The sequence below is a fragment of the Suncus etruscus genome, chromosome 10 (genome assembly GCF_024139225.1).
Source record: "Suncus etruscus isolate mSunEtr1 chromosome 10, mSunEtr1.pri.cur, whole genome shotgun sequence".
Classification (NCBI taxonomy): Eukaryota; Metazoa; Chordata; class Mammalia; order Eulipotyphla; family Soricidae; genus Suncus; species Suncus etruscus.
The window spans coordinates 18,280,902-18,305,628 of NC_064857.1; the positions used below are offsets into that span (position 1 = coordinate 18,280,902).

At 35.3% G+C, this 24,727-nt stretch overlaps 1 protein-coding gene across 1 annotated transcript in view; it reads left to right on the forward strand.

The window, feature by feature from the left end:
* Window positions 1–22,837, forward strand: part of IL7 (interleukin 7) — a 40,845-nt gene extending 18,008 nt beyond the window's left edge. Inside the window, exons 3-6 of the mRNA XM_049782034.1 lie at window positions 15,108–15,188; window positions 16,609–16,740; window positions 19,317–19,370; window positions 22,754–22,837. Coding sequence (XP_049637991.1) covers window positions 15,108–15,188; window positions 16,609–16,740; window positions 19,317–19,370; window positions 22,754–22,837 — 351 coding nt within the window. The remainder of the gene's footprint in view (window positions 1–15,107; window positions 15,189–16,608; window positions 16,741–19,316; window positions 19,371–22,753) is intronic.
* The last annotated feature ends 1,890 nt before the right edge of the window (window positions 22,838–24,727 follow it).

Consider the following 24,727-nt stretch of genomic DNA (forward strand, 5'->3'; position numbering starts at 1 on the left):
GTAGGGCATGCTGCTGACCCAGGACGGACCTTGGTTCAGTCCCCTGGCATCCCATATGGTCCCCCAAGCCAGGAGCGATTTCTGAGTGCATAGCCAGGAGTAACCCCTGAGCATCATCGGGTGTGGCCCACAAACAAAAGCAAAACAATGCATAAGACATCTAAACAGATAATTCACAAAAAAATAAGCACAGATAGAAAATAAAAAAATTAAAGGATGCTCACTATCATATGTATAAAGAATTGTAAACTGAAATGAGATAGTGATAGTGATGCAGACATTTAAACACTCGAAACACCAAATGTTAGCAAAGAGGTAGAACAAGAAGGTGCTCTCAGTGATTGCCAGTGAGAATGCAAAATCAAATAACTAGTTTGGCAATTTCTCACAAAACTAATCACAGTATTATACAATCATATCTTTAAGTATTGACCCAAATGAGTTAAAAGCTAAAGTTCATACTAAAATTTTAAAAGAAAAATACTCATTAAAGCTTTATTATTATTATTATTATTAATATTATAGGCTTTAGCACTATATAAGCTCAGAGCTTACTCCTGACTCTGCAATCAGACACCAATCTTGGGCAGCTTAAGGAGCATATGAGTTTGGAGGGAGGGAAATCAGCTGTGTACAAAGCAAGTGCCTTGCCAGCTGTACTATCAAGTCTTATTCAAGCTTTGTTTTATCAAAATTGTCAATAATAAATGCATGGAAGGCAACCTTCAACAAATGGCTAAACTAGTACAAATACAACCATTCAGAGGAATAAAACCAATGATTAATGAAAATCCCTATCAAGCCACAAAGGATATGGGTGAATCTATTTGAAATATATATTGTGAGATAGAATATAGTCTCTTTTGAGGGTGGGATGATTTTGGGACCACCTCTGATAGTGCTCAATGGTTATTCCAGTCTTTGTGCTCAGGAATTACTTCTGGCAAGCTTGGAGAACCATATGGAATGCCAGGGAGTTAACCTGAGACAGAGATGTGAAAAATAAGTGCCTTGACCACTTTATTATTATTCTAGCCCCCAAGAATTTAATCTTGAGGAGATACTGTATTATTCCTATGATATAATAGCCTAGATATGGCAACAATCCAGAGAAGTGAAAAATAGCGCTATTTTCAGTTTTTAGGAAAAAGGGTGGAAGAAATGAATAGGTAATACATAAGGTAATTTTAGGATAATAAAATTATTTCATATCACACAATCAGGTGGATATATGACATGATATATTTCTCAAAATCAGTATGATTTTATGGTGCTAAGAGTGAACTATGACTTACTTTAATAAGTAACATAATTAGCATAAAATAGTCATACTAAAGTGAGACAATACTAGTAAAATAAAGTAGATAGAGTGTTGGGCATATATTTAAGTACTATTTTCTTTTTTCTAGTTTCATTGTAAAACAACACATTTTATAAAGTTATCAAGAAGCAAAATAAGGGGCCAGAGCGGTGACACAAGCAGTAGGCATCTGCCTTGCCTGAATCAACCACAATTTGATCCCCTGGCATCCCATATGGTCCCCAAGCCAAGAGCAATTTCTGAGCGCATAGTCAGGAGTAAGCCCTGAGTATCACCGGGTGTGGCCCAAAATAAACAAAACAAAACAAAAAAAGCAAAATACTGACAAAGCAATTTGAAAATAAAAGGAAACTACTCTGTATTCATAAATTCTCCAAATTTATCAGTTGGTATGCATAACCACATTTTTGATAGGTTCCTAGACTGATCAAAATTAGAATGAGATTATTAGGACAATACGTAAACTTTTTTTTATTATTTGTTAAAAGCAACAACAAATTGTTTCCTATTGAAATTCAATGAAAGTGGTAATTGATAACAAGACAAGGCAATTTTGATTGGCACTTTATCTCAACACTAAGGTGCAGATGGTATCCTGAAAAAAATAGTGTGAAGATTGGTATAACCTTCAGTTATAAATATCCTGTTTTGGAAATAGTCTTGTTGGAGTTGATGCTGCACATATGAGTATAAATTAAATAACTACAAATGTGAAACCTCAGGTCTGTGCACTTTTATAACTTATATACATATCTGAACCAAATCAAGTTGCACTGGATTTCTGTGTTGCTATCTTTTAGCTAAAATCAAAACAAGAAGCAAAGAAAAAGCCCATCACCCAAAATTTGTTCATAAACAGTACTATATAGTTGTTTTGAATCTACATAAGTTTTTGGAACAAAATGAGTTTTATTATATTGAATTCAATGAACACTTTTGGTCAATTCAAAAGACATTGTGACATTCTTATTAGTCTAAGGTGTAGCATACAAAAATTATGGAGATCCTAAAATTCCTCGTAAACTTAGATTATCACAGAACAAAATTTAAAGGTATATGTTTCATTGTTATTCATTGTAAAGCTGGTATATTATTTCTTTTTTTTTTGTTTTTTTGTTTTTGTTTTTGGGCCACACCCGGCGTTGCTCAGGGGTTACTCCTGGCTGTCTGCTCAGAAATAGCTCCTGGCAGGCACGGGGGACCATATGGGACACCGGGATTCGAACCAACCACCTTTGGTCCTGGATCGGCTGCTTGCAAGGCAAACACTGCTGTTCTATCTCTCTGGGCCCAAAGCTGGTATATTATAACACATAGATTTGTATTCAAATGTTTTTAGTAAAAATAGGTATATAAAGACTCTATAAAGGTAAAAAAATAGAGACTAAGGATCAGAGGGGACCACGTATTCTAGCAGCCCCAGGATTGAGGGAGGAAGATATCGGAGGGAAGATGGGAACAGAGGTGTAGGGAGGATAATTTGGTGATGGAAATCCCCCTGATATTATGTTGATATGTACCTAAAATATTATTGTCAACAATGTGTAAACCACTATGATCAAAATAAAAATTATATTAAAAAAAGAAAAAGAAAAGAAACCAATAATGATAATTAATGTAATTAATAAAAATAATATAAGTACTATATATAATATAATTAATCAAAATAAAATAAACCAAATAATAATAATAATAATTAATATAATATAATAGTATAGATTATATAGGAAGTTTACTGATATAATCCAAACACATCCACCTAGAATCTGTAATGTGACCATTTCTGTAAAATGTGTCCTTACATATATAAAGTTTTTAAAAAAATGTATTATGATGCCATATTTTTATTTATCAATTTGTTCATTATACAGTCATTTCAAGCATTAAATGTTCAAATATCAATCCCACCATCAGTGTGACATCCAGCTCACCAGTGTCCCCAATCTCCCATCAACCACCTTTTTATAGATACAAATTTAATTCTTAATGCCTGTTATAATACAAATACAATTATCAAAACTTAAATCAACACAGGCCAATTTTAAATATAGTTTTATTGGGTTTTGAGGGGTGTTCCTTTGGGGGAATTATTTGGACCACACCCAGTGGCACTCAGGGCGTTACTCCTGGCTCTGCACTCAGAAATCACTCCTGGTAGACTTGGGAGACCATATGGGATGCTCTGGATCAAACCCATGTCCATCCTGGGTAAGCTGCGTGCAAGGTAAATGCCCTATCGTTGTGCTACCACTCTGAAATAATTGTTTATATATCTTATAAATTTAGTAACTAGGGATTTACTTGTTTGTGATACATGCTAGTTTAGCCTTCTTTGTTTTTTTTAAATATATTTTTTATTTAAGTAACATGATCATAGTTGGGTTACAGTCATAACCATAACACCCCCCTTCACCAGCGTAACATTACCCACCCCCTGTATCCCCTGCCTGTATTTGAGACAGGCATTCTACTACAGTTATTTGTTTTTAAGTTCAGTAAGTTGTATTTTTTTCCTTAAAGGATAAGAGTAAAAAATTATAATAAAGGTGTGATAGTGGCAATCGCCGTTGTTTGCATAGGTCCAGAAAAATGGGGAAAATGGAAAAAAATCCTTGACCTGATTACAAAAAGGCCTCACCCCAGAAGTTTATTGGCATAAGACCGACTCTGGGTTCCAGGCATACCAACCCGAGTCATTCTCCGTGGTTCCGGTGAAACTTTTATTTATTTTTTTTTATTTTTCTTTATTTTTTTTGATTTTTGGGCCACACCCGGTAATGCTCAGGGGTTACTCCTGGCTATGTGCTCAGAAGTTGCTCCTGGCTTGGGGGACCATATGGGACACCAGGGGATCGAACCCTGTCCGTCCAGGGCTAGCGCAGGGAAGGCAGGCACCTTACCTTTAGCGCCACCGCCTGGCCCCCCGGTGAAACTTTTTCACATTTTAGCTATTGTTGGTACCAGATTCTTATATTTAAAGACTGGATTCTGTGCATTTCTTTCATTGATGTCAGGCTGATGTGGAGCATCCTCTAGTTTCAGCATGCCATTAAATGCCGAGCGATCTGCCCTACATGCAGACTGTTGCTGAGTCGTCTGGGTGTTGAGAGCACTCTTTGGAGTTAAGTCAATGCGAAAGCAGTGGTAGGTCTTCCCTGGTTAGAGGCTTGGATCCTGGTAATGTTATAGACAATTGTGGTTGTTCCATAGATGGTATCCATTGTTCAGGTGTGTGTGGGCGATGTCCATTCTTCTGAGGTCTAAGCCAAATCAAATCATTATGCCAATGTTCAGGGTAAAAGGCCTAATTACATTACCAAATTTGTGTTCCCATCTCTATTAGATAAGAACTTGTTTGCATATGTATTATTTCCCCCATTTTAATGTGCCTATGCAAAAGAGAAACAATGCCACAAGATATTGTTGGTGCCTCTGGGGGCCGACGAATAAAGTCCAACATTCCCCGTAACTAGGTTCAAACATGAAATCTATACAGAGATTCTCTTCTACCAGTATTGCTTATAAAACAGATCTCAAAGGGGGAAAATCAAACAATCAAATAACAAATCCAGTGGGCAAAACTGTCACTATATGAGGATGTTCGAAAAGAGTTATAGATGTTAAGGGAACACATCTGAGATATACAAAGAATATACACGTGTTCCTTTTATGTTTTAGAAATAGTTAAGAGGGAGGGAGTGTTTCCGAGACACCACTTTGGTCTGTGATTTGGACAAGCGAAGAGCACATGGAGCCATGTTCTCCCCTTGTTGCCTGCTGAAGCTTCCGACTCCCCGAAAGGTGTTTGCTTCCTAATTGCTGGAAGTTGAAAGTTCACCAGTCCCCTCCCAGCCCCTTGCAGGGACAAGGAAGCGTGGGGTCTCTTTTAATTGCACCTCGCCGGAACCCACTTGCTGGGACCCTGAGCAGGTGTCCAGGAATAACCCTGGGGACGGGGAGGAAGGAGGGAGAAGGCTGTGGAGGGCAGCCGAGGCTGCATCTTCACTTTATCTTGGCCAAAAAGCCTACAGCATGGAACCTTGCTGTCACGTGTTACTGTTCAGACTCACTGAACTGCATAACTATAATGTTAAGAAACGTTAGATGAGATCGGCACAGATTGGGTATGTCCTAATTCTAATCTCAAATACCCTTATGAAATAAAGACAAGAGGGAAACAGGCATAGAGGAAAAAAAAAAAGTGAAGACAGATACCTTCTGGATTTAGGCTGTGAAAACCCAAGAGAGCCATTAGCCCCTAAACAGACATTGGAACCAAGATAGCACCTTGACTGTCTTGGTTCACAGAACTATGAGAAAAGTAAATCTCTGTTTTAAGACAATTCAGCAACTCAGTCTGTGAAAATTTTTTATGGAAGCCAAAAATGCTCTGACCATGGTAAACAAAATTCTAAAAAAAAAAAAAAAAAAAAAAAAAAAAGAGGCAATACTATACTTTAGAGAGTAGTGCAAATGTCTGCTGAAGAAAAGCAAATAAAATTGACAAATAATCATTGGAGTTTTACGTTCTATTAAAAATTGTTTTTAACTGGAAGGAGATATTCAAAGCATCTCACCAAGCCACACAGTGAGCTTGGGAAACAATTAAAAAAAGAAATTAATGAATACCATCCTTGTTCATGGAAAAAATTGACACCATAAGGATGTTCTGTTTCCTCTTTGCTACTATACTACCATGTCTACATTCCCCTTCCATCCACATTTGTTCCGTTGGTTTCATAACTGTCAAGAGAACAAGTGAAGTAAAGACAGCATTCCTGTATTTTGTTTACTTAGAGGTGTGCACATTCTGGCTGCTTGAGGTACTCCAGACTTAGTTCTCAGGTGTTGCTTCTGGTAATGCCTTAGAAAGCAAATGACTGCTGAAATCATATCTTGCATGCAAAACAGGCACTCAGTCTGGGAACTATCTCAGTTTCCATAATGGTTTCTTTAAAAGAAGATATCAAATGCAAGTATAAAGTAATCTATGATATATTTATAAAAAAAAGTCTCCACGTAATTTAAAAAGTAGAAATAGTAAAAGGAAAAGGGCATATCATGTGAAGCCACAGCCTCATGCCCCAAATCCAGATCATTGGAAAAACATGGGTCTGGAAGCAAAAGGCAACACAGAAAATAATCCACACATTGTTATGGGGAATAAAACAGATTCAGGGACTCCCACATGCAAGGCTACTGCTCCTGAGAAGCATATAGCTCTATGGTAGAAAATTGAAATCCAAAGTAGTTTTTCCCTAAGATCCATGGTCTTTATTAGCTAGTGACAGATGACACCCTGGGGTGAAAAGCAGGTGGTCTAAGGCACCAATCCAAAGGATGCTTCCATCCAAAGGTGCTTGTGACAAATGAGTAAAGAACTTATCCAGAATAAGATGGAACCCAGTTAACACAATATCAAGTACTATAAATTGTAGATATAGGGACTAAAATGATAGTACAGCAGGTAGGGTGTTCGCTTGTATTCTGCCAACCCAGGTTTAAACCCAGAACTCCTCTGGTCCCCTGAGCCTACCAGGAGTGATCACTGAACACAGGACCAAGAGTAAGCTCTGAACATCTTTTGGTTTAGACCAAACACACCCTCAAAAAGTAGATATGGGATGCAAGCTGGGAATGGGGGTGGAGGGAGGACAACTTTGGTGATGATTTCCCTGATTCAATGTTAATATGTACCTAAAATATTACTGTGAAAGTTATCTAATTCCCTTTGGTCAAAATATAAATTATTATTAAAATAATAATCATATATAAAAACGTAGATTAAAAGTAGTGTTCTATAAACTATATCTTATTGAAAACCATATGTTTATGAACAAAATTAAATCTTGCTAACCATAATCTTCTAATTCAAAATGAAATAGAAGCTCTAAAATCTGAGATAAGTAGACTGGAGAGATAATGCAGGGGGTAAGTGCATGCCTCAAACCTGGCTGACAGGGTTTGGTCCCTGGCATCCCATATGGTCCCTATTTGCTATTATCTTACTGTTTTTTCTTAAAATCCACATATGGAGATAATCATTCTGTACATCAACAACTCTAGTTTACAATCACATGTTTTTTGATATACAAAAATGGGCAATATATGATAAATAAATAAAAGTTATCAACCTTTCTGGTCCCATTTTTTTAAAAGTGACTTAAACCCAGGATCTAAGAAATATATTTAGTAAAATCTAATATTAAAATACTTTGGTTAAACTTTTGTAAAGGATTGACTTATTACATTTTGTTATTTATTTATTTGTCTTTATTTATAATTTTGGACTATACCTGGAAATACTCCACTCTTCTTCTTATTTTATGCTCATTTCCTGTGAGACACAGAAGACCATGCGGTGCTGAAGCTAAATCCAGAACTCTTCAATGAAAACAAATATTCCACTCTTAATTCTGTTTCTCTAGCTCTAATTACTGTTCTATTTATTTTGTGGTGCCAGAGATTGAACCCAGGTCTTATGCATGCAAGGCACTCACTTTGCCAATGGACTATAATTTTGCCAATTTGCCAATTGACCATAATTTTTCTATAGTAAGACCTCAATAATAAACCTTGAACTAATTTCCTATCCTATTTTCATGATATATTCTTTAATAATTTGTTTATTTAAACACTATGGTTACAAAATTGTTCATACTTGAGTTTCAGTCATGGATTATATACATCACATTTTACCAGTGCACTTTTCCCACCACCAATGTTGCTGGTTCCTCTCATATTCAACCCCACCTATCTCTGGGACAGGGCATTTTGCTTCTTCCTATCTATATCTATTTTTCTTTTTGACACTTAGGTTTGTACCACCATGCATATTAGGTTATCCCCTTTCAGCACCCAGTTCTCCTCCAGAGTTATAAGTTTCAACTAACTTTGTCATGGTGGCCCTCTCTCTACTCTAACTGCATTCTCTACTCTTTATGGCAAGCTTCCTACCATGAATTGGTCCTACTGGCATTTATCTCTATGGTCTCTGGATATTATAACCATACTGCCTTTCGTTTTTCTTATATCCCACAAATGAGTGTGGTTATTCTGTGTCTATCCCTCTCACTCTGACTCATTTGTTTCATCATAATAATCACCATATCCATCCATGTATAAGCCAATTTCATGACTTAATTTTCCTCATGGCTGCATAATATTCCATTGTGCAGAGGTACAATAGTTTCTTTAGCCAAACTGTTTATGGGCACTTAGGTTTTTTCCAGATTATGGCTACTGTAAATAGTGTTGCTACAAACATTCCTATTCAGAGGGATTTTCTGCATGGTGTTTTTGGATTTCTAGGATATATTCCTAGGTGTGGTGTTGCTGGATCATATGGGACCTCAATTTCTAGTTTTTGGAGGAATATCCATATTGTTTTTCAGAAAGGCTGGACTAGTTGGCATTCCCACAACAGTGAATAAAATTTTCTTTCTCCCTGCATGTACAACAGCACTGATTGTCTTGTTCTTTGTGATGTGTGCCAGTCTCTGTGGTGTAACTTGGTACCTCATTATTGTTTTTCTATTTTAATTTTTTGTTTTGTTTTGTTTTGGGGCCACACCGGTGATGCTCAGAGGTCACTCCTGGCTATAAGCTCAGAAATTGCTCCTGGTGTGGGGGACTATATGAGATGCCGGGGGATCGAACCATGGTCTGTCCTAGGCTAGTGCAGGCAAGGCAGATGCTTTACCACTTGCGCCACTGCTCCTGCCCCTCATTATTGTTTTGATTTGCATCTCCTTGATTATTAGTGATGTGGAGCTTTTTTAATGTACTTTTTGGCCATCTTTATTTCTTGCTTGCAGAAATGTCTCTTTATTTATACTCTCATCTATACTCATCATTTTTGAATGGTATTTGATGTATTTAAATTTTTAATATATTTTTCTTGCTAAGTTTTCTATCAATGCCTTATATATCTTAGATATTAGTCCCTTATCTGATGGATTTTAGGTGAATAGTTTCTCCCATTCCATAGGTAGTAGCCTTTACATCCTACTCACTATTTCCTTTAAAGTGCAGAAGCCTCTCAGTTTAATACAGTCCTCATTTATTTATATTTGCTTCCATTTGCTTGGACAGTTTTTTTTTCCTTGAAGATGCCTTTAGTTTCAGTGTCATAGAGTGTATTGCCTATATTTTCTTCCATGTACCTTATGGTTCCGGGTCTGATGTCAAGGTATGTATTCCATTTTGCTTTGACCTTTGTGCATGGAGTTAAAGAGAGGTTTTGTTGCCCCATTTGTTGGGTTCCATTTTCACCTTTGTCGATTGTTTGAGTATCCGCAAAGAGCTCCCAAAATGAGAAATTGATTCCCATCTCCTTCTTCCCTTTTAAGGGGAGATCTTGGTAATATTTATCCGCAGCAAATAATTCACACAGACAGGAGGGTTAAGGTTTAAAAGGTTGGGTGAGGAGAGCCCTTTGTCAGCCTGCTGCTAGTTCCAAAACACCTGGAGCCAGCCAGCTAACTCTGGCAAAAGACCTCCAACACCAGGAACCTAAGCTATTTATTTGGCTCTCAGCAGCGCCCTCACCTGGAGGGTCAAGGTGGGACAACAGGTAAAGGATAACATGGAAATATTTTCATATACAACAATTTCCCCTTTTCTGTAAAGAAACTCTAATAATGTACAGAAGTAAATGATATTTTGTATAATTGTAAAAAGGAACAACTAAGCAATAAAAAAGAATGGCTGTTTGCATAAGCGCATCACAGAAAAAAATTAGAGAAATACTTCTAACCTAAATACAGGGTGTCCAGGAATACAGGTGTGTCAAGGAATCAACTACAAGCTCCAGAGATGATAAATCTACGGCGTTGAAGATGAAAAATTCTGAGTAAGTTCTTCCAAGGAAAAGCAGATGTAGAATTCGACATTCAATGATCAAGGATCTAGTAGACCATGGGGAGCTCCCGGGGCAAACACAAAGCCCGAGAGTAATCCCGAGACAGAAATCCTTCGAAGAGATGGTAACAAGGCTGTGTATCAGGCGAGATGAAGCCAATTTTTCATTCATGTTCAGGTTGAGCAGATGAAAGCCCATCTTTGTGGGTAGTGAATTAGGCCCCTATTTTGCAGGAAGAGGCACTCACCCCCCTGCACAGAGGGGGCCAATATACTGATAATCCATAGGTATCTAAACTTAATCCAAGTTAAATTCTAGTCCAGTCAGAAGATCATATGAGGTCCGAGATGAGCCACGAAATTGATGTTGCTGTGGAAATATTACCCGCCTTTGGCTAAAGGCAGAAGTTAGGAAAACAAAAGAGAACCCTTGCTTTTGTTTTGAAAAAGAAAAGGGGCAGATTGTTGCCACACCCCCAATCCTCCTTGTAACCTGACCTACAAGAAGAGCCTCCCATTTCTGGGATGAGTCTTGGAAAGTTATAAAAGGTTTTGCCTGAGGGGCAAAAGGGATTTTTGCCTGCATGGGGGATTTACCTGGATGGAGAAGTAGCAGGAGACAAGATGGCTGAAAGAAGTTAAGACGCAGGGCAAGTTAAGAATGACATGTGCTTAAATAGTTTTATGATATAGGCCACACACGTTGGCAAGGGCAAATAAAGCTGATATTTCTTGGAACCTATGTGGATGATTTATTCGCCTCTACCAGAACCTGCTGACCCGCTAGCTGGAGGGGGATGCAGCCAGGTGGTCCTGAGCTGGAGGAGAAAGGCCTCCATTCTATCCATCACCATCCAAGCTCATCCAAAGGGCTTTAATGCTACAAGGTTTGAATTTATTTTTTTCATGTAGTTGACAGTTATGTCATACCACTTGTTGAAGAGCCTTCCCCTGGTCCACTTCATATTTTTGCCCCCTTATCAAATATTAATTGAATTTATACCTGGAGGTCAGTCTGAAAATCCTCAAGACTATTACATTGGTCTGAGGTTCTGTCTTTATTCTAATACCATGCTATTTTAATGAGTATTGCTTTATAGTATAGTGTAAAGTTGGGTAAAGTGATGCATCCCATCTTCTATTTCCTAAGGATTGCTTTAGCTATTCATGGATGTTTATTGTTTCCAATGAATTTCAGGAGCATTTGATCTACTTCTTTGAAAAATGTCATGAGTATTTTTATAGGGATTGCATTAAATGTGTACAATGCTTTGGGAAGTATATCAATTTGAGTTACATTAATTCTCACAATACATGAACAAGGTATATATTTTTTATTTCCTTTTGTTCTCTTTATTTTGTGGAAAAGTGTTTTGTAGATTTTCACCCTTTTAGTTAAGCTGACTTCGAGGTACTTGATTTCTGTGGCAGAATTGTGAACGGGATTGTTTTTTTTAATATCTCTTTCTGCTCCCTCTTTATTTGTATATAAAGCCATGGAATTCTTGCGGGTTAATTTTGTAGCCTGCCTCTATTGTTTCTAGAAGCTTTTGGTAGAGTTTTTAGGATTTTCTAAATATAGTATCAAATTATCTGTAAACAGTGAGAGCTTGACTTCCTTTTCAATCTGGATGCCCTTGATATCTTTTTCTTGCCTGATTGTTACAAGTACTTCCAGTATTATATTGAATAGAAGTGGCAAGAAGGGGCAAACTTGTATTGTACCGGATCTTAGAGGAAAGGTTTTTAGATTTTCTCCTTTGAGTATAATTTTTGCCATGAGCTTTGACTATCTTGCATTATCTAAATCCCACTTTTAATATCCCAGATCATCTGTTAGCCAGTGCTTTAGGAATAGTACTTGACTTGATATAAACATACTTGTTTCAAGGACCATGGATCTAAATCAGGTGTCATTGGTACATATGCAAGCATACAGTTTTATCCCCATATATGTCCTCCTCTCAACCACCATTAGGGCCCATTATTGAATCATTGTCCGGTTAGCTGAATATTATAGAGGTGAGCCTCATCTCCTAAGTACTACTTAAGAACTTCTTCCCTAAATACTTGCTTTCAAGGCCCACTTTGTCATTTTAGCTTTGGAGAAATCAACTAACTGCTGAAAAGTCTCATAAAATTTATGAAACCTCATATTATATTGCATAATCATAGGTTGATTACTGTGAAAAGTAATAGAATGCCTTTTGTAGGAATATTGGAACATGCTTATATCTATCTCTATTTCAATGTTGTTTTGTACTGATAAAGGATTATAGTTTATGTTTAAGGACAGAGAATTAATGACCTGCATTAAAATTTTATAGTTACTAGTAACATTTCTACATTACCAGAGGAGTGTATTTTTAACTTTGCCACATATGGCATCCTACCAAGATCCTACATGTGCTGACAGAGTTCAGAATGATCAGTAGTCGTATTTGAATTTAATATTGTATTTTGGAAAATCTGAAAATTGTTGAATCATACAATTCTTGGAACTTCATTTTTGTAATACCAAATGTGTATACTACTACACCTTGATTAACACAATAAACAAAGGAAAAGTTATAGAGATAGGATGTATTGACAACTTAGAAAAGTTATAGTGGAGCTGTAACTCTAATACAGCAGGTAAGGAATTTGCCTTGCAAGCAGCAGACCCAGGTCAGATCATCGCATGCCATATGGTCTCCCAAGGTCTACAAGAAGTTATTTCTGAATGTAGGGCAAGGAGTAACACCTAAGCATTTCTGAGTGTGGGCAAAAATAACATTGTATAAGTAAAAAATATATACCTCCAGAAATACATAGGTATTCAATATAAATATAATACTACTAAGATAACAGGTTACAATTAAGATTTTTTAGCTTATTTTCTTTGGGGGAAGTAATTATTTTTGTATTCATTATAAAAATTGTATTTTATTGAAGCAAAATAATTGGTTGTTTCTGGTTTGGGGTTTGACATTTAGTGATATTTAGGATATTCATCTCTGAGGCATAATGTTTCCTGAGGGCACAATATGTGGTGCTGAGATGGAACCAAAGTTGTCTGTATGCAAGACAAGTGCCTTATCCCAAATATATCTCTTCATTTCCAAAACAGTTTTGAGGGAAAATTGAAAGATAAGAGTGCCAGTATTGTAAAAGAAAATTATAATTTTACACCCTGAGTAGAGAATGTGGGTGATATCAGAATAAAATGTTTCATAAATTATTTCAGATGAGTTGTACTGATGTTTTCTAAATTGAGTCTCACTAAAGTAATTCCATAAGGATATTTTCACAAGTGAAAATTTACATTCAATATATTTTATGGGGATGTAATGATAGTACATCAAATAGGGTATTTGCCTTTTGCACTGCTGATTTAGGTTCAGTTTCAGGAATCACGTATGGTTCCATAATGCTAGCCAGAGTAATTTCAGCTAATCCCCGAGCATCGCTGGGTGTGTCCCAGCCCTATATACTTTTCTAGTATTTACGCACACACACAAACACACACACACACACACACACACACACACACACACACACACGATTCCTTTGAGGCATTTTCATGTTATTTAAAAATTCGTACCTGAGAATCTAATCATTTTCAATGTTTTCAAACTGGTAGTCTTTGCTTTCATTTCTAGCATGTCTTTACAAGTTACGAGTTAAGTGGGTTAACTAATAGAATATAAATTCAGGGATTAGGACAGCATCTCAAAGAACTAGTGGTCATTGCACAAGAGAAGCCCAGTTTCAAATCTGGTCCCAAAGTACTTCCAGAAGTAACTCTGAGCACCAATGAATATGAACCCCAAGCACTTATATACTATCTATCTATCTATCTATCTATCTATCTATCTATCTATCTATCTATCTATCTATCTATCTATCTATCTATCTATCTCTATCTATCTATCTATCTATCTCTATCTATCTATCTTTCTATCTATCATCTATCTTTATCATCTATCTATCTATCTATCTACCTATCTATCTATCTACCTATCATCTATCTATATTATATATAACCTATTACATATAAAATGAGGATAACTCCAGAGATAATTTTTGCTTTTTCCTGGTGACAAGAGTGGATAATATTTTTTCAGTCATAGGAATATCATAAAATCATAACAAAATCTTGCCATTATTCTGCTTCTTAGATAATATCAGTAGCATCATATGGGCTAAGATGGCTAAAACTGCTTCTAGAAGTGTAGATAACAAGCAACCGCTAATTTGGTAAACTGGGCTAGTCCAATTCTGTATTAAATGGAATCCTTTGTAAGTTCTTCTTTATATAGCAACTAAATTCTTTCACTAGTTAATCCCTTACCTTCTAATGCAAACTTCCTTAAAGTGAAAAATGAGCATCTACCCACTTTTAAGTTTCTTACATTTACATTTATAAAACAAACACATCCCATTGCTTCTCAGCACAATAAAAAAAAGTCTTAACTCAATCTGTTACAAATTCAACTTTTTTCTCACTATCATGAGGATTTTCCTTCACCTCAATATAAATTTCCTTTGTTGCTGTATAAGAGTGATAGAAAATTGGAATAAACCTTTTAATGCACTTCAAAATGTAATACTTTGCCTGTAGAGTATTACTTCTAAAATAAGTTCTTTCATTTCCCTAAAATCTGCCAAATCCCATGATTTCTGGGATTACATTATGGAGTTGAAAGGGGGAGTTTTAAAGATGCAGAGATTTGTATGGATATATACAAGGATAGAATTAAAGGATTTCTATATATTCTCCAACTTTAGAAAATTTCTTCATGCATAGTTAGTGAGCAAGGCTAATGCTATTTAACCAAAAAATGTACCTACAAATACAAAGTGTTCTAGCTACCATTTTTATAATCACAAACTCTTAGAAAAGTCCCAGTTTAACTATATCATATTATATTATTTATTACAGAACAACGAGACACACAATGGCAGTAGTTGCCTGAATAATGAATCCAACTTTTTTAAAAAACACTCATGTGATGATAATAAGGTAATTATGGTCATTCTGATTTTGTAAGTAATTAGAACTTGGTTTTTACTTAATGCAATTCTTGTTTATTTTATAGTTATATTGATTATATTAATAACATGCTTTATTGGTTTTAAGAAATTTCTATTGGTCTATAAGTCATCACAGTCTTTTATACTTTCATTTTTACAAACACCTCTAGGCTGTGATATGCTTTTCTATTTTAGCATTTCATTTTTCACCTTAAAAATACTAAATTTCGGGCCCGGAGAGATAGCACAGTGGTGTTTGCCTTGCAAGCAGCCGATCCAGGACCTAAGGTGGCTGGTTCGAATCCCGGTGTCCCATATGGTCCCCCGTGCGTGCCAGGAGCTATTTCTGAGCAGACAGCCAGGAGTAACCCCTGAGCACCACCGGGTGTGGGCCCCCCCCCCCAAAAAAAAAACAAAAAAAAGAAAAAACAAAAGAAAAAAAAACAAACTAAATTTCGGGGCCGGCGAGGTGGCGCTAGTGGTAAGGTGTCTGCCTTGCAAGTGCGAGTCAAGGAAGGACCGTGGTTTGATACCCCAGCGTCCCATATGGTCCCCCCAAGCCAGGGACAATTTCTGAGCGCTTAGCCAGGAGTAACCCCTGAGCATCAAACGAGTGTGGCCCGAAAAACCAAAAAAAAAAAAAAAAAAAACTAGATTTTTTGAATTCAAAATATACGCCTCTAAAATTTCTGAAATTCAAAAAAAAAAAAAGAAATTCCATGCTAGATTGAACGTGTGCATACTCAAATACCAGTCATGAACAAAATTTAGTCGTAGACACTTTGAAATGTTTTCCTTCACTATTTCACAATATATATTTCATATATAAAAAAGTGTAAATTATTTTCAAACCATTGCTATCTATCATAGGTATAATTTCATTTCTTTCTACAGAAACTTAATGAGCTTTATGGAAGTCCTTTTAAAACTTAGAAAAGTTTAGTTAACTTCATGGAAACTCATACTATAATTTTTTTAAGTTATATGGAACCCTGGCAGATTTGTTAGGTTAATTTATTTCCATAGAGCCAGCATTCATGACAGCTCAAGTGGAATAAAAATAGCAGCAATAATTAAAAATATGCATGCTTTTCATTATAGTTACTTCATAAGTCATCTCCTTATGTTCCCTTATGATTGGCCTGTGCATAAGTAATAAGGTCATTGTCTAAAATGCAGAAAAGAGACTGTAAATGTCAGATATAGTTAAAACATATCCATAGATACACATGGAAAGTAAACTGTTTCCATTTAGTTACTTACCAATCTTGCAATAAATGGAAAAGAAAAGTAGGGATGGAGGCGTGGGGGACATTATTTAGCAATACGGTTCTGAATTTAGGTTCCTGGAAACTTTTCATTTAATATTTCATATAAACCACAACCATTCTGACGTTTTCCTATAATAGGAAGCTATGTTTTTATTTCGTGCTGCTCGCAAGTTGAAGCAACTCGAGAGAATGAATAACACCGAGAATTTCAAAATCCATTTATTAAGAATTTCAGACGGCACATTAGCACTGTTGAACTGCACCATTAAGGTAAGCTGAAGACACTTTACTCTGAATAAAAATATAAGCTATTCCCATTACAGAAAACTGTAGTTCCATGAAGGCCTCTATTACCATAGTATTTTAATTGCTTGCTGTCATTTTTATTCAACTCTAGAAGAAATCTCAACTCAAAAAGTTCCTACTCATGTATACTTTAGAAAATAGAATTGTATTTTTAATAAGGTGTTTACATAAAGATATTAATAAAATAGAAAATAAAGGTAAAATATAATTATGTTTGCTTAATTGATAAAAATAACCTTCAAGGAATCAGTTGTGATGAGCGCAGATAGTAAATTTTATTTATAAATTATTTAAATACTACCCATATATGAAGTATGTATAATAACTCAGAGCTAATAAAAAATCAGCAACTTTAACAAACCTATTTATTTGGCTGATCAAGGGCTAGCTATCCAATAGCCTTCTATATTTTGTCAGTAAATTTGATACACAAAGGGCTACTTTTTCCTATTTTTGAGTTAGCAATTATGAAAGATGAATTATCAATTTGGAAGACAATGTTTTGAGACTAAATAGTTTCTTCATTTGTAAAACAAACAAAAATATAGTAGCTGTTAGTGTTGAAATGGCTCAATTATATAATTAATATGTTATTAGTCTAAATACTTTAATACATTTTTTATTATCATCATGACTATTATTATTACTCTGTGCCTCTCTTCAGGAGTTTTACTAAATGTCATCCAAAGTCAAAAAGTTCTTATGGGTATTTAAGTAGAAAAGAATCTGAGTTATTTTTTGATTCATGCAGTTTCTCACAAAAGTTAGTTAAAATGTATATTATCTAAGGACCCTATAAGGATGAAAATAAAGATGATGTCAGATTACTACTTCATCTATTGATGTGACTCAGTCTCTGCTCGGGATCCAGGAATAGCATGCTTATTACATATCACTTCCATATGTATGTTAGCCCCTCTAATAAAATTTTCACTTTTCTCTTTTCTAAAAATCTGATCTGTTCTGTTCAGCCCTCAAGCTAAGCTGAAGATTTAGAAAGATTTTACATCATAGTTTATCTGTTAGAATAATTCCAAAAATTACTCTTAAATAGTAACTTTAAAGTAGAGTCTCATGCAGGAATGATAGTTTTCATGTTACTTACAGGTAAGTGGTGGAAAGTTTAGACAAATCAGGATTCAAGTAGAAAAACTAGTATACTAGGGGCTGGAGTGATAGCACAGCAGTAGGGCATTTGCCATGCATGTGGCTGACCCAGGTCGGACCTGGGTTCTATACCAGGTATCACACATGGTCCCCCAAGCCAGGAATGATTTCTGAGCACATAGCCAGGAGTAACCCCTGAGCGTCATTGGGTGTGGTCAAAAAAAGTAAAAGAAATAGAAAAAAGAAAGAGAAACTAGCATAACAAACTAGTGACACAACCTCATGGCCTAGGAAGAAATCAGAACTTTGCATTTTGCTATGTATTTGCAATTCCTTCTGCCATGTATTATTGAGATTCACCCGGATTCATTCCAAAAATAAACTGCTGAAGAAGAAATATTGGAAATTTATATATTGAAATCTTGAAATTTATATACAATTAATTTAATTTATATAATTTATAAATTATAATTTATAAAAATATAAGCTTATAATTTATATAATTAATTATATATATTGAAATCTTGAAAGTTATATACAATTAATTTATAAATTAACTAATCTCAGACAGTCCACCTTTATCTTGAAGTGATAGGCAAAATATTAAAGATCCTGAACTGCATTGAATTATCTTCCTGAATCAGCCAGATGCAGAACAAGCGTTTTTAATCCTATTTCATTTTGCCTCTGATAGGTAAAATTTAACAGTCTTATTGTCAATATTTAAGAATTTAGGAGTACCTTTATTTTCACCCTAATTAAAATTTTAGTTTTAGGAAATTGAGCATTAGTAGAGCAGGTAACACTTTTCTTGCAGCAGTGTACTAGAGATTTTGTTTCTGGCATCCCATATGTTTCCCTGAACACTGCCAGGAGTGATTCCTGAATGCAGAACAGGAGCTGGGTATGATCCCCTCTCCTTTTTTCTTTATTTTTGGGCCGCACCCTGTGAAGCTGAGGGGTCACTCCTGGCTATGTGCTCAGAAATTGCTCCTGGCTTGGGTGACCATATGGGACACAAGGGGATTGAACCATGGTCCCTCCTTTGTCAGCACATGCCAGGCAAATCCCTACTGCTTGTGCCACCACTCCAGCCCCATGATCCCTATTTTTTAAATAAATAAAATATAATTCTAGTTTCAACTCTGCAATTATAGTTTGTTCTAATTCTTAGTAATTAATGACACTGCACTGAGGATATCTGCAACATTTTTGTATCCAGATTTTCAGAAGACAACCTCTCCTACTTCTCCCTTCCCTCTAGCACTCAATACATTACATTAATATTATGCCATAATAATAATAATGAAAAGTAATTTTAATTTGAGTCTCAAACATATTAGAGATCTTAAGAGTATATGAAAAAATGATCATTTTACTACAGAAGAAAAAAGTTTATTTTTCAATACTGGAAATTTGACTTTGTTTTTAAGGTGAAAGAAAGAAAACCACCATCCCAAGGTGAAGCCCAGACCACTAGGAATTTGGTGAGATAAATTTTATGTATTTCTTTTGTATGAGTTTTTACTCAAGTTAATTTCTTGATAGATCTTTTTGTATTTTTTTCTATAGTTAAATTGGGAATATTAATCTAATATTAATATTTGGAGAAGGGCTAACTTAAATTGAATATCATTTTTAAAAGAATTTTTTGCTAGAGAGCTAGTACAGCAGATAGGGTCCTTGCCTTGCAGATGGCCAACCCAAGTTTTATTCCCAGCATCCCACATGGTCCCCCAAATGCCCCCACAAGAGTAATTCCTTAGAGCAGAGCCAGGAGTAGCCTGTGAGCACCATCAGGAAGGATGCCCCAATTTTTTAAAAAATAATTACTTTTAAAGCAGTAAAGTAATAGTAGTAAAATATTGATTGGCCATTCTTTTAGTAAAGAACTACAAACTAAATATGAGCCATTTATGGGTGGCAGAGAGACAATACATCAAGTAGACATTTTTCTTATGTATGGGAAACCAATGTTTGATTTTTGGAATTTCCAGAGCACCAGGAATAATACCTGAACACATAGCTAAAAGTAAACCTGAACACCACTCAATGGATATGGCCCCAAAACAAAAGCATATAAATAAAAATGAGCCATTTTATACCATTTTTACTAGTATTAAAGTACACACTATCCTAGGCATGTATGCATACATAATACTATGCATCTACTGCATAACTATTCTGTACTATATTTGTGTACTATTTGTTTTTGTATATTAGTAAGATATTCCACATCTGTTATTTTTTGTTCATATGTTTCTGTAACATTTTAATGATATATATAGCATTATTACAATACCTACAAATTAAAATTGTAGGCTATTTCATTAAATTAGGATAAATATTAAAATAATATAAAATTAACTAGGATGGGACACATGGTTCCTCAGAGCGATGGATCCTCTTTCATCATTCCATTATTTTCAGCATTATTATAATGTTTGAATAACAGAGATGGAAGCACAGACATTCCCTACTCTTAGAGGAGCAGGCAGTGTGTGCACATGCTGAGACTCAGAAACCCTGGAAATTACACTTGAAGTGGAAAAGTTAAAATGAATACACAGTAGTAGAGGTACCTCAAGGCTTTGTCTTAGAAGAAAAGCAAGAGAACATCTGTGTTCCCAAGATCAAAGAGGTAAAATAATGGTTGTTTGTTTTTGGCTTATGAATGGATGTTCAATCTTGGTCTCTAAGTAAAATTTACACAATCTATCTCTGACATCTACATGTGTCATTTTTAAAGATGTCCTGGGAGCCTCAATAAAAAGAACTCTAGAAATCATTTATTATCTTTAAAATGTTCTCTAGTCTTTTTAATATATCAAAGAATATATATTGGGAGGCAGAGATAGCACAGTGGTAGGGCATTTGCTTTGCATGCGGTCAACCTGGGATGAACTCGAGTTCGGTTCCTGGCATTCCATATGGTCTACCGAGCCTGCCAGGGTGATTTCTGAGCACAGAGCCAGGAGTGGCTCCTGAGCACTGCATGGTGTGGCCCAACTGCGCCAAATAAATAAAGAAACAAAAGTATATTTCTAATAAAAAGCATATGTATTAATATGAATACACAGCTACAGGAGATTCAGATGTATTACTAAATTAAAAACAGTACTAGTAAACAAAAGACACAATATAGTTACTTAAAATATGGCTTTATTTTTTTTATCTTCTTTTGATATCAGTTTCCTTACCAATAAAGCGAGATGAAATCACATTTCAGAGTTCTATTAAAAACATGAGGTGATACATGCAATGCACTATGCAGAGTATCTGATCCCAAAATAATAATTGGTTATTATTTATTTTTAATTTAAAATTTTTAGTTTGTTATTTAGGGAAAATATTTATATTTACTTTTCTCAATACTAAATCTGCTTCCCAAATGAAAGAACTTAACTAATTTAGTGGTAGTGTTGTTACAAAGAATGAAGATGAAAATTTGTCAAAATAATCTTAAATTGTTCTGTAGTAATTATTCCTTTCATATAAAATACATTTTTCCATGTGATAAATCTGAACTTTCTGAATTTTTTGATATTTGTACTTCATATGGGTACCACAGGCTCCACTTGAACCCTGCACACAGAACCTGAATCATTATATTGTGTGATATATAAAAGCAACTAAATAAATCAAACTTAAAAATCATCTACAATAGCCACTTGACGTAACTTTGATATCCTAAATTTTTTTTTGGTGGGAGATCACACTCGGCAGTGCTCAGCGGTTACTCCTGGCTCTGCACTCAGAAATGGCTCCTTGCAGGCTCAGGGACCAGATGGGATGCTGGTGATCAAACCCTGGTCCATCCCAGGTTGGCCACATGCAAGGCAAATGCCTTACTGCTGTGCTATTTTCCAGCCCTTGATATCTTAAATCTTAAACTTCAGAAACTTTGATTACTATATATCAACTATCACAATTATTATTAGAAATCATAGCTTCAAATATCTTTTTTTATTTATATATATAAACCCTTCACTATATAAACCCTTCACCAATGCAACATTCCCATCACCAATATCCCAAGTATCCCTCCTCCCCACCCCACAACAGCCTGTACTCTAAACAGGCTTTCTACTTCCCTCATTCAGTCACATTTTGTTATGATAGTTCTCAGTGTAATTATTTCTGTGACTGCATGAAACAGTCTCTGTGGTGAGCTTCATGTCGGGAGTTGGACCCTCCAGTCCTCCTCGATTTTGTCTCTGAAAATCATTACACAAATGTTTTTCATTTTTCTCAAAACCCATAGGAGTGAGACCATTCTGTGTTTATCTCTCTCCCTCTGACTTATTTCACTCAGCATAATAGATTCCACATACATCCCATAATACATTCCATATATATTCCATATATATTTGAGTTTCAAATATCTTGAAAGTAGCTGGAAATATAGTACAGTGGGTAAAGTGCACACAACTGACCTGGGTTCGATCTTCAGAATACTACATCATCACCATACATACATACACCATACATCATCAGAGTGATCCTGAGTCAGAGATAGGAATTCTCACAGAGCATTGCCAGGTGTGGCCCCCAAGACCCCAAATAATGAGAGATTATCTTTCTAGCATTATATTTTTACCTTAACTATATGGTTTGGGGGCCACACCAAGCTACGCTCAGGATTTGCTCCTGGCTCTGTGCTTAGGGGAGGGAGTACAACTCTAACTATTTAGCTACAAACAAGGCATGTGCCCTATACCTATACTATTTCTCCAGCTGACACTGGAGATTATATTAAATTATATTAAATTTTAATATAAACATATAATACAAATGAGACTGAAACTTTAAAATGCATATATTTACAAAAATGTGACCTTAACACTTTAAAAATGTATCATTTCTCTAGGAAGAGAATAAGCAAAGGTGCCTTCTAATTACACTCGTGGACAAGATACAAACTTGCTGGAATAAAGTTTTTGCGGGCCAGTAAAGGACAGAGTAAAATAGAGAATGGAATACGAAAACATAAACTTTATTCATACGCTCCAAGAATCCATCAGCTCATGAAATTGTGGTGAGTTGAATGTCTCCATGAAGTTACTGAAAAATGTCTGGTAAAAAGAGAATATAGCCATTGAAGATGAATCCATACTAGAATGCTAGAAGATTGACATAAAGAAGAGAAACCAAGTGTTGCCATCAACAAACTGTTTTATTTGTGGAAGAATATAAATCCATTACTAGTAATTCTGGGCTGATTTTTTTAAGACAGTTAATTTCAAGCATTTGCTAAAAAAAAAAAAACAAAAAAACAACCAAAAAACATTTTAAGCAGTTTAAAGTCTTCACAGCACCTCTGTGAAATGCATAAAGGTAACAGAACTAAACATTTACATCACTTCATTATTCAAATAATTCATGGTTCACCATGTAGCAATATACTGACTCAGAACTGAGTGCAAATCATTATTATCTGTTCTAGAAATATTTTCAGTTACCACGAGATACGGATAATATCTATGAGAACAGAAGTCCTAAATACCTCGATAAAACAGCAGCAAAAATGAGTTCAAAATTCTTGAGACCCAAAGATGACATTAAATATAATATTTAACACAGGGCCTTCATAAGTGATATAAATGTTTAACTGAAGATGAATAATAATTTCACTAAGTAGAAAACCCCCAATTTAAGGATTATAACAATAGTACTGTTACTTTTTGTCATTTATGTACAATAAAATTTGTCCAAAAAGTTTGCAATTTGGGAATCATATATAAATGCATATATATATATATAAAACTGTGTGTATATATTATCAAATCACCTTGTGAGGCATAGAGTTAAAAAGTTGTTGATGGCTGAATTTTGGTCATACAATGTTTCAACACCCATTCCTTCTCCAGTGTACATTTCCCACCACCAATGGGAAATTATATTTTAAGAGAATAATATATAATGTCTTTTCAATTAATGGAATGTGTATATTTAATTTTATCTGTATATAAAATATTTTCATACAGTATTATAAATTGCTTACTTTGAATAACTTTCTCCTTTGATAATAAATTGCCTATGTATAAACATTGTCATATTTGTTAACGAGTGCCAGAGGATTTATTTTATTTTTTAATTGAATTTCCATGAGATGCACAGTTACAAGGTTGTTCATGATTTAGTTTCAGTTATACAACTTACCATAGCCATTTCTTCATGAGTATACATTTCCCAACACCAATGTCCCAGGTTTCCCTCTACACCCCTTGCCTTCCCTCCTGCTCTACCCCATGCCTGTCTGAAGCAGAAATTTTTCTTCTAAGGGTATATTTTAAAAGAGATTTCTACTATTGTCCCAATTTGGTCCTCCACCTTTCATTGAATTTGTAACTATTAGAGCTTAATTATCGAGAAGACCTGAGCCCAAATCTATGTAAGAACAAGGTCACTGTTTTATTAGTCTTTTGTTTTGTTTTGTTTTGTGGCCACACCCAGTGATGCTTAGGGGTTACTCCAGGCTATGCGCTTAGAAATGGATCCTGGCTTGGGGGACCATATGGGATGCTGCTGGATCGAACTATGGTCCTTAGCGCGTGCAAGGCAGACACCCTACCTCTTGCACCACTGCTCCGGCCCTCTTTATCAGTCTTTTAAAAAGAAAATTTTGGATATACATAGCTTCATTTAGAAGTCTGTAAATAATCTTCATGTAATTATAAAAAGAAAAGAATATGTGTTGGCAAACCAGATTCCAAATATGGTTACCAGTGAGCTATCAACTGGACTCACATCTCTCATCCTCTTGTACAGCCTCATTAAAATCTGGTTAAGTTGGTTTATTTAACTAATATGGCAGCCATTGTGTGGTGGTTAAGACTTTGCA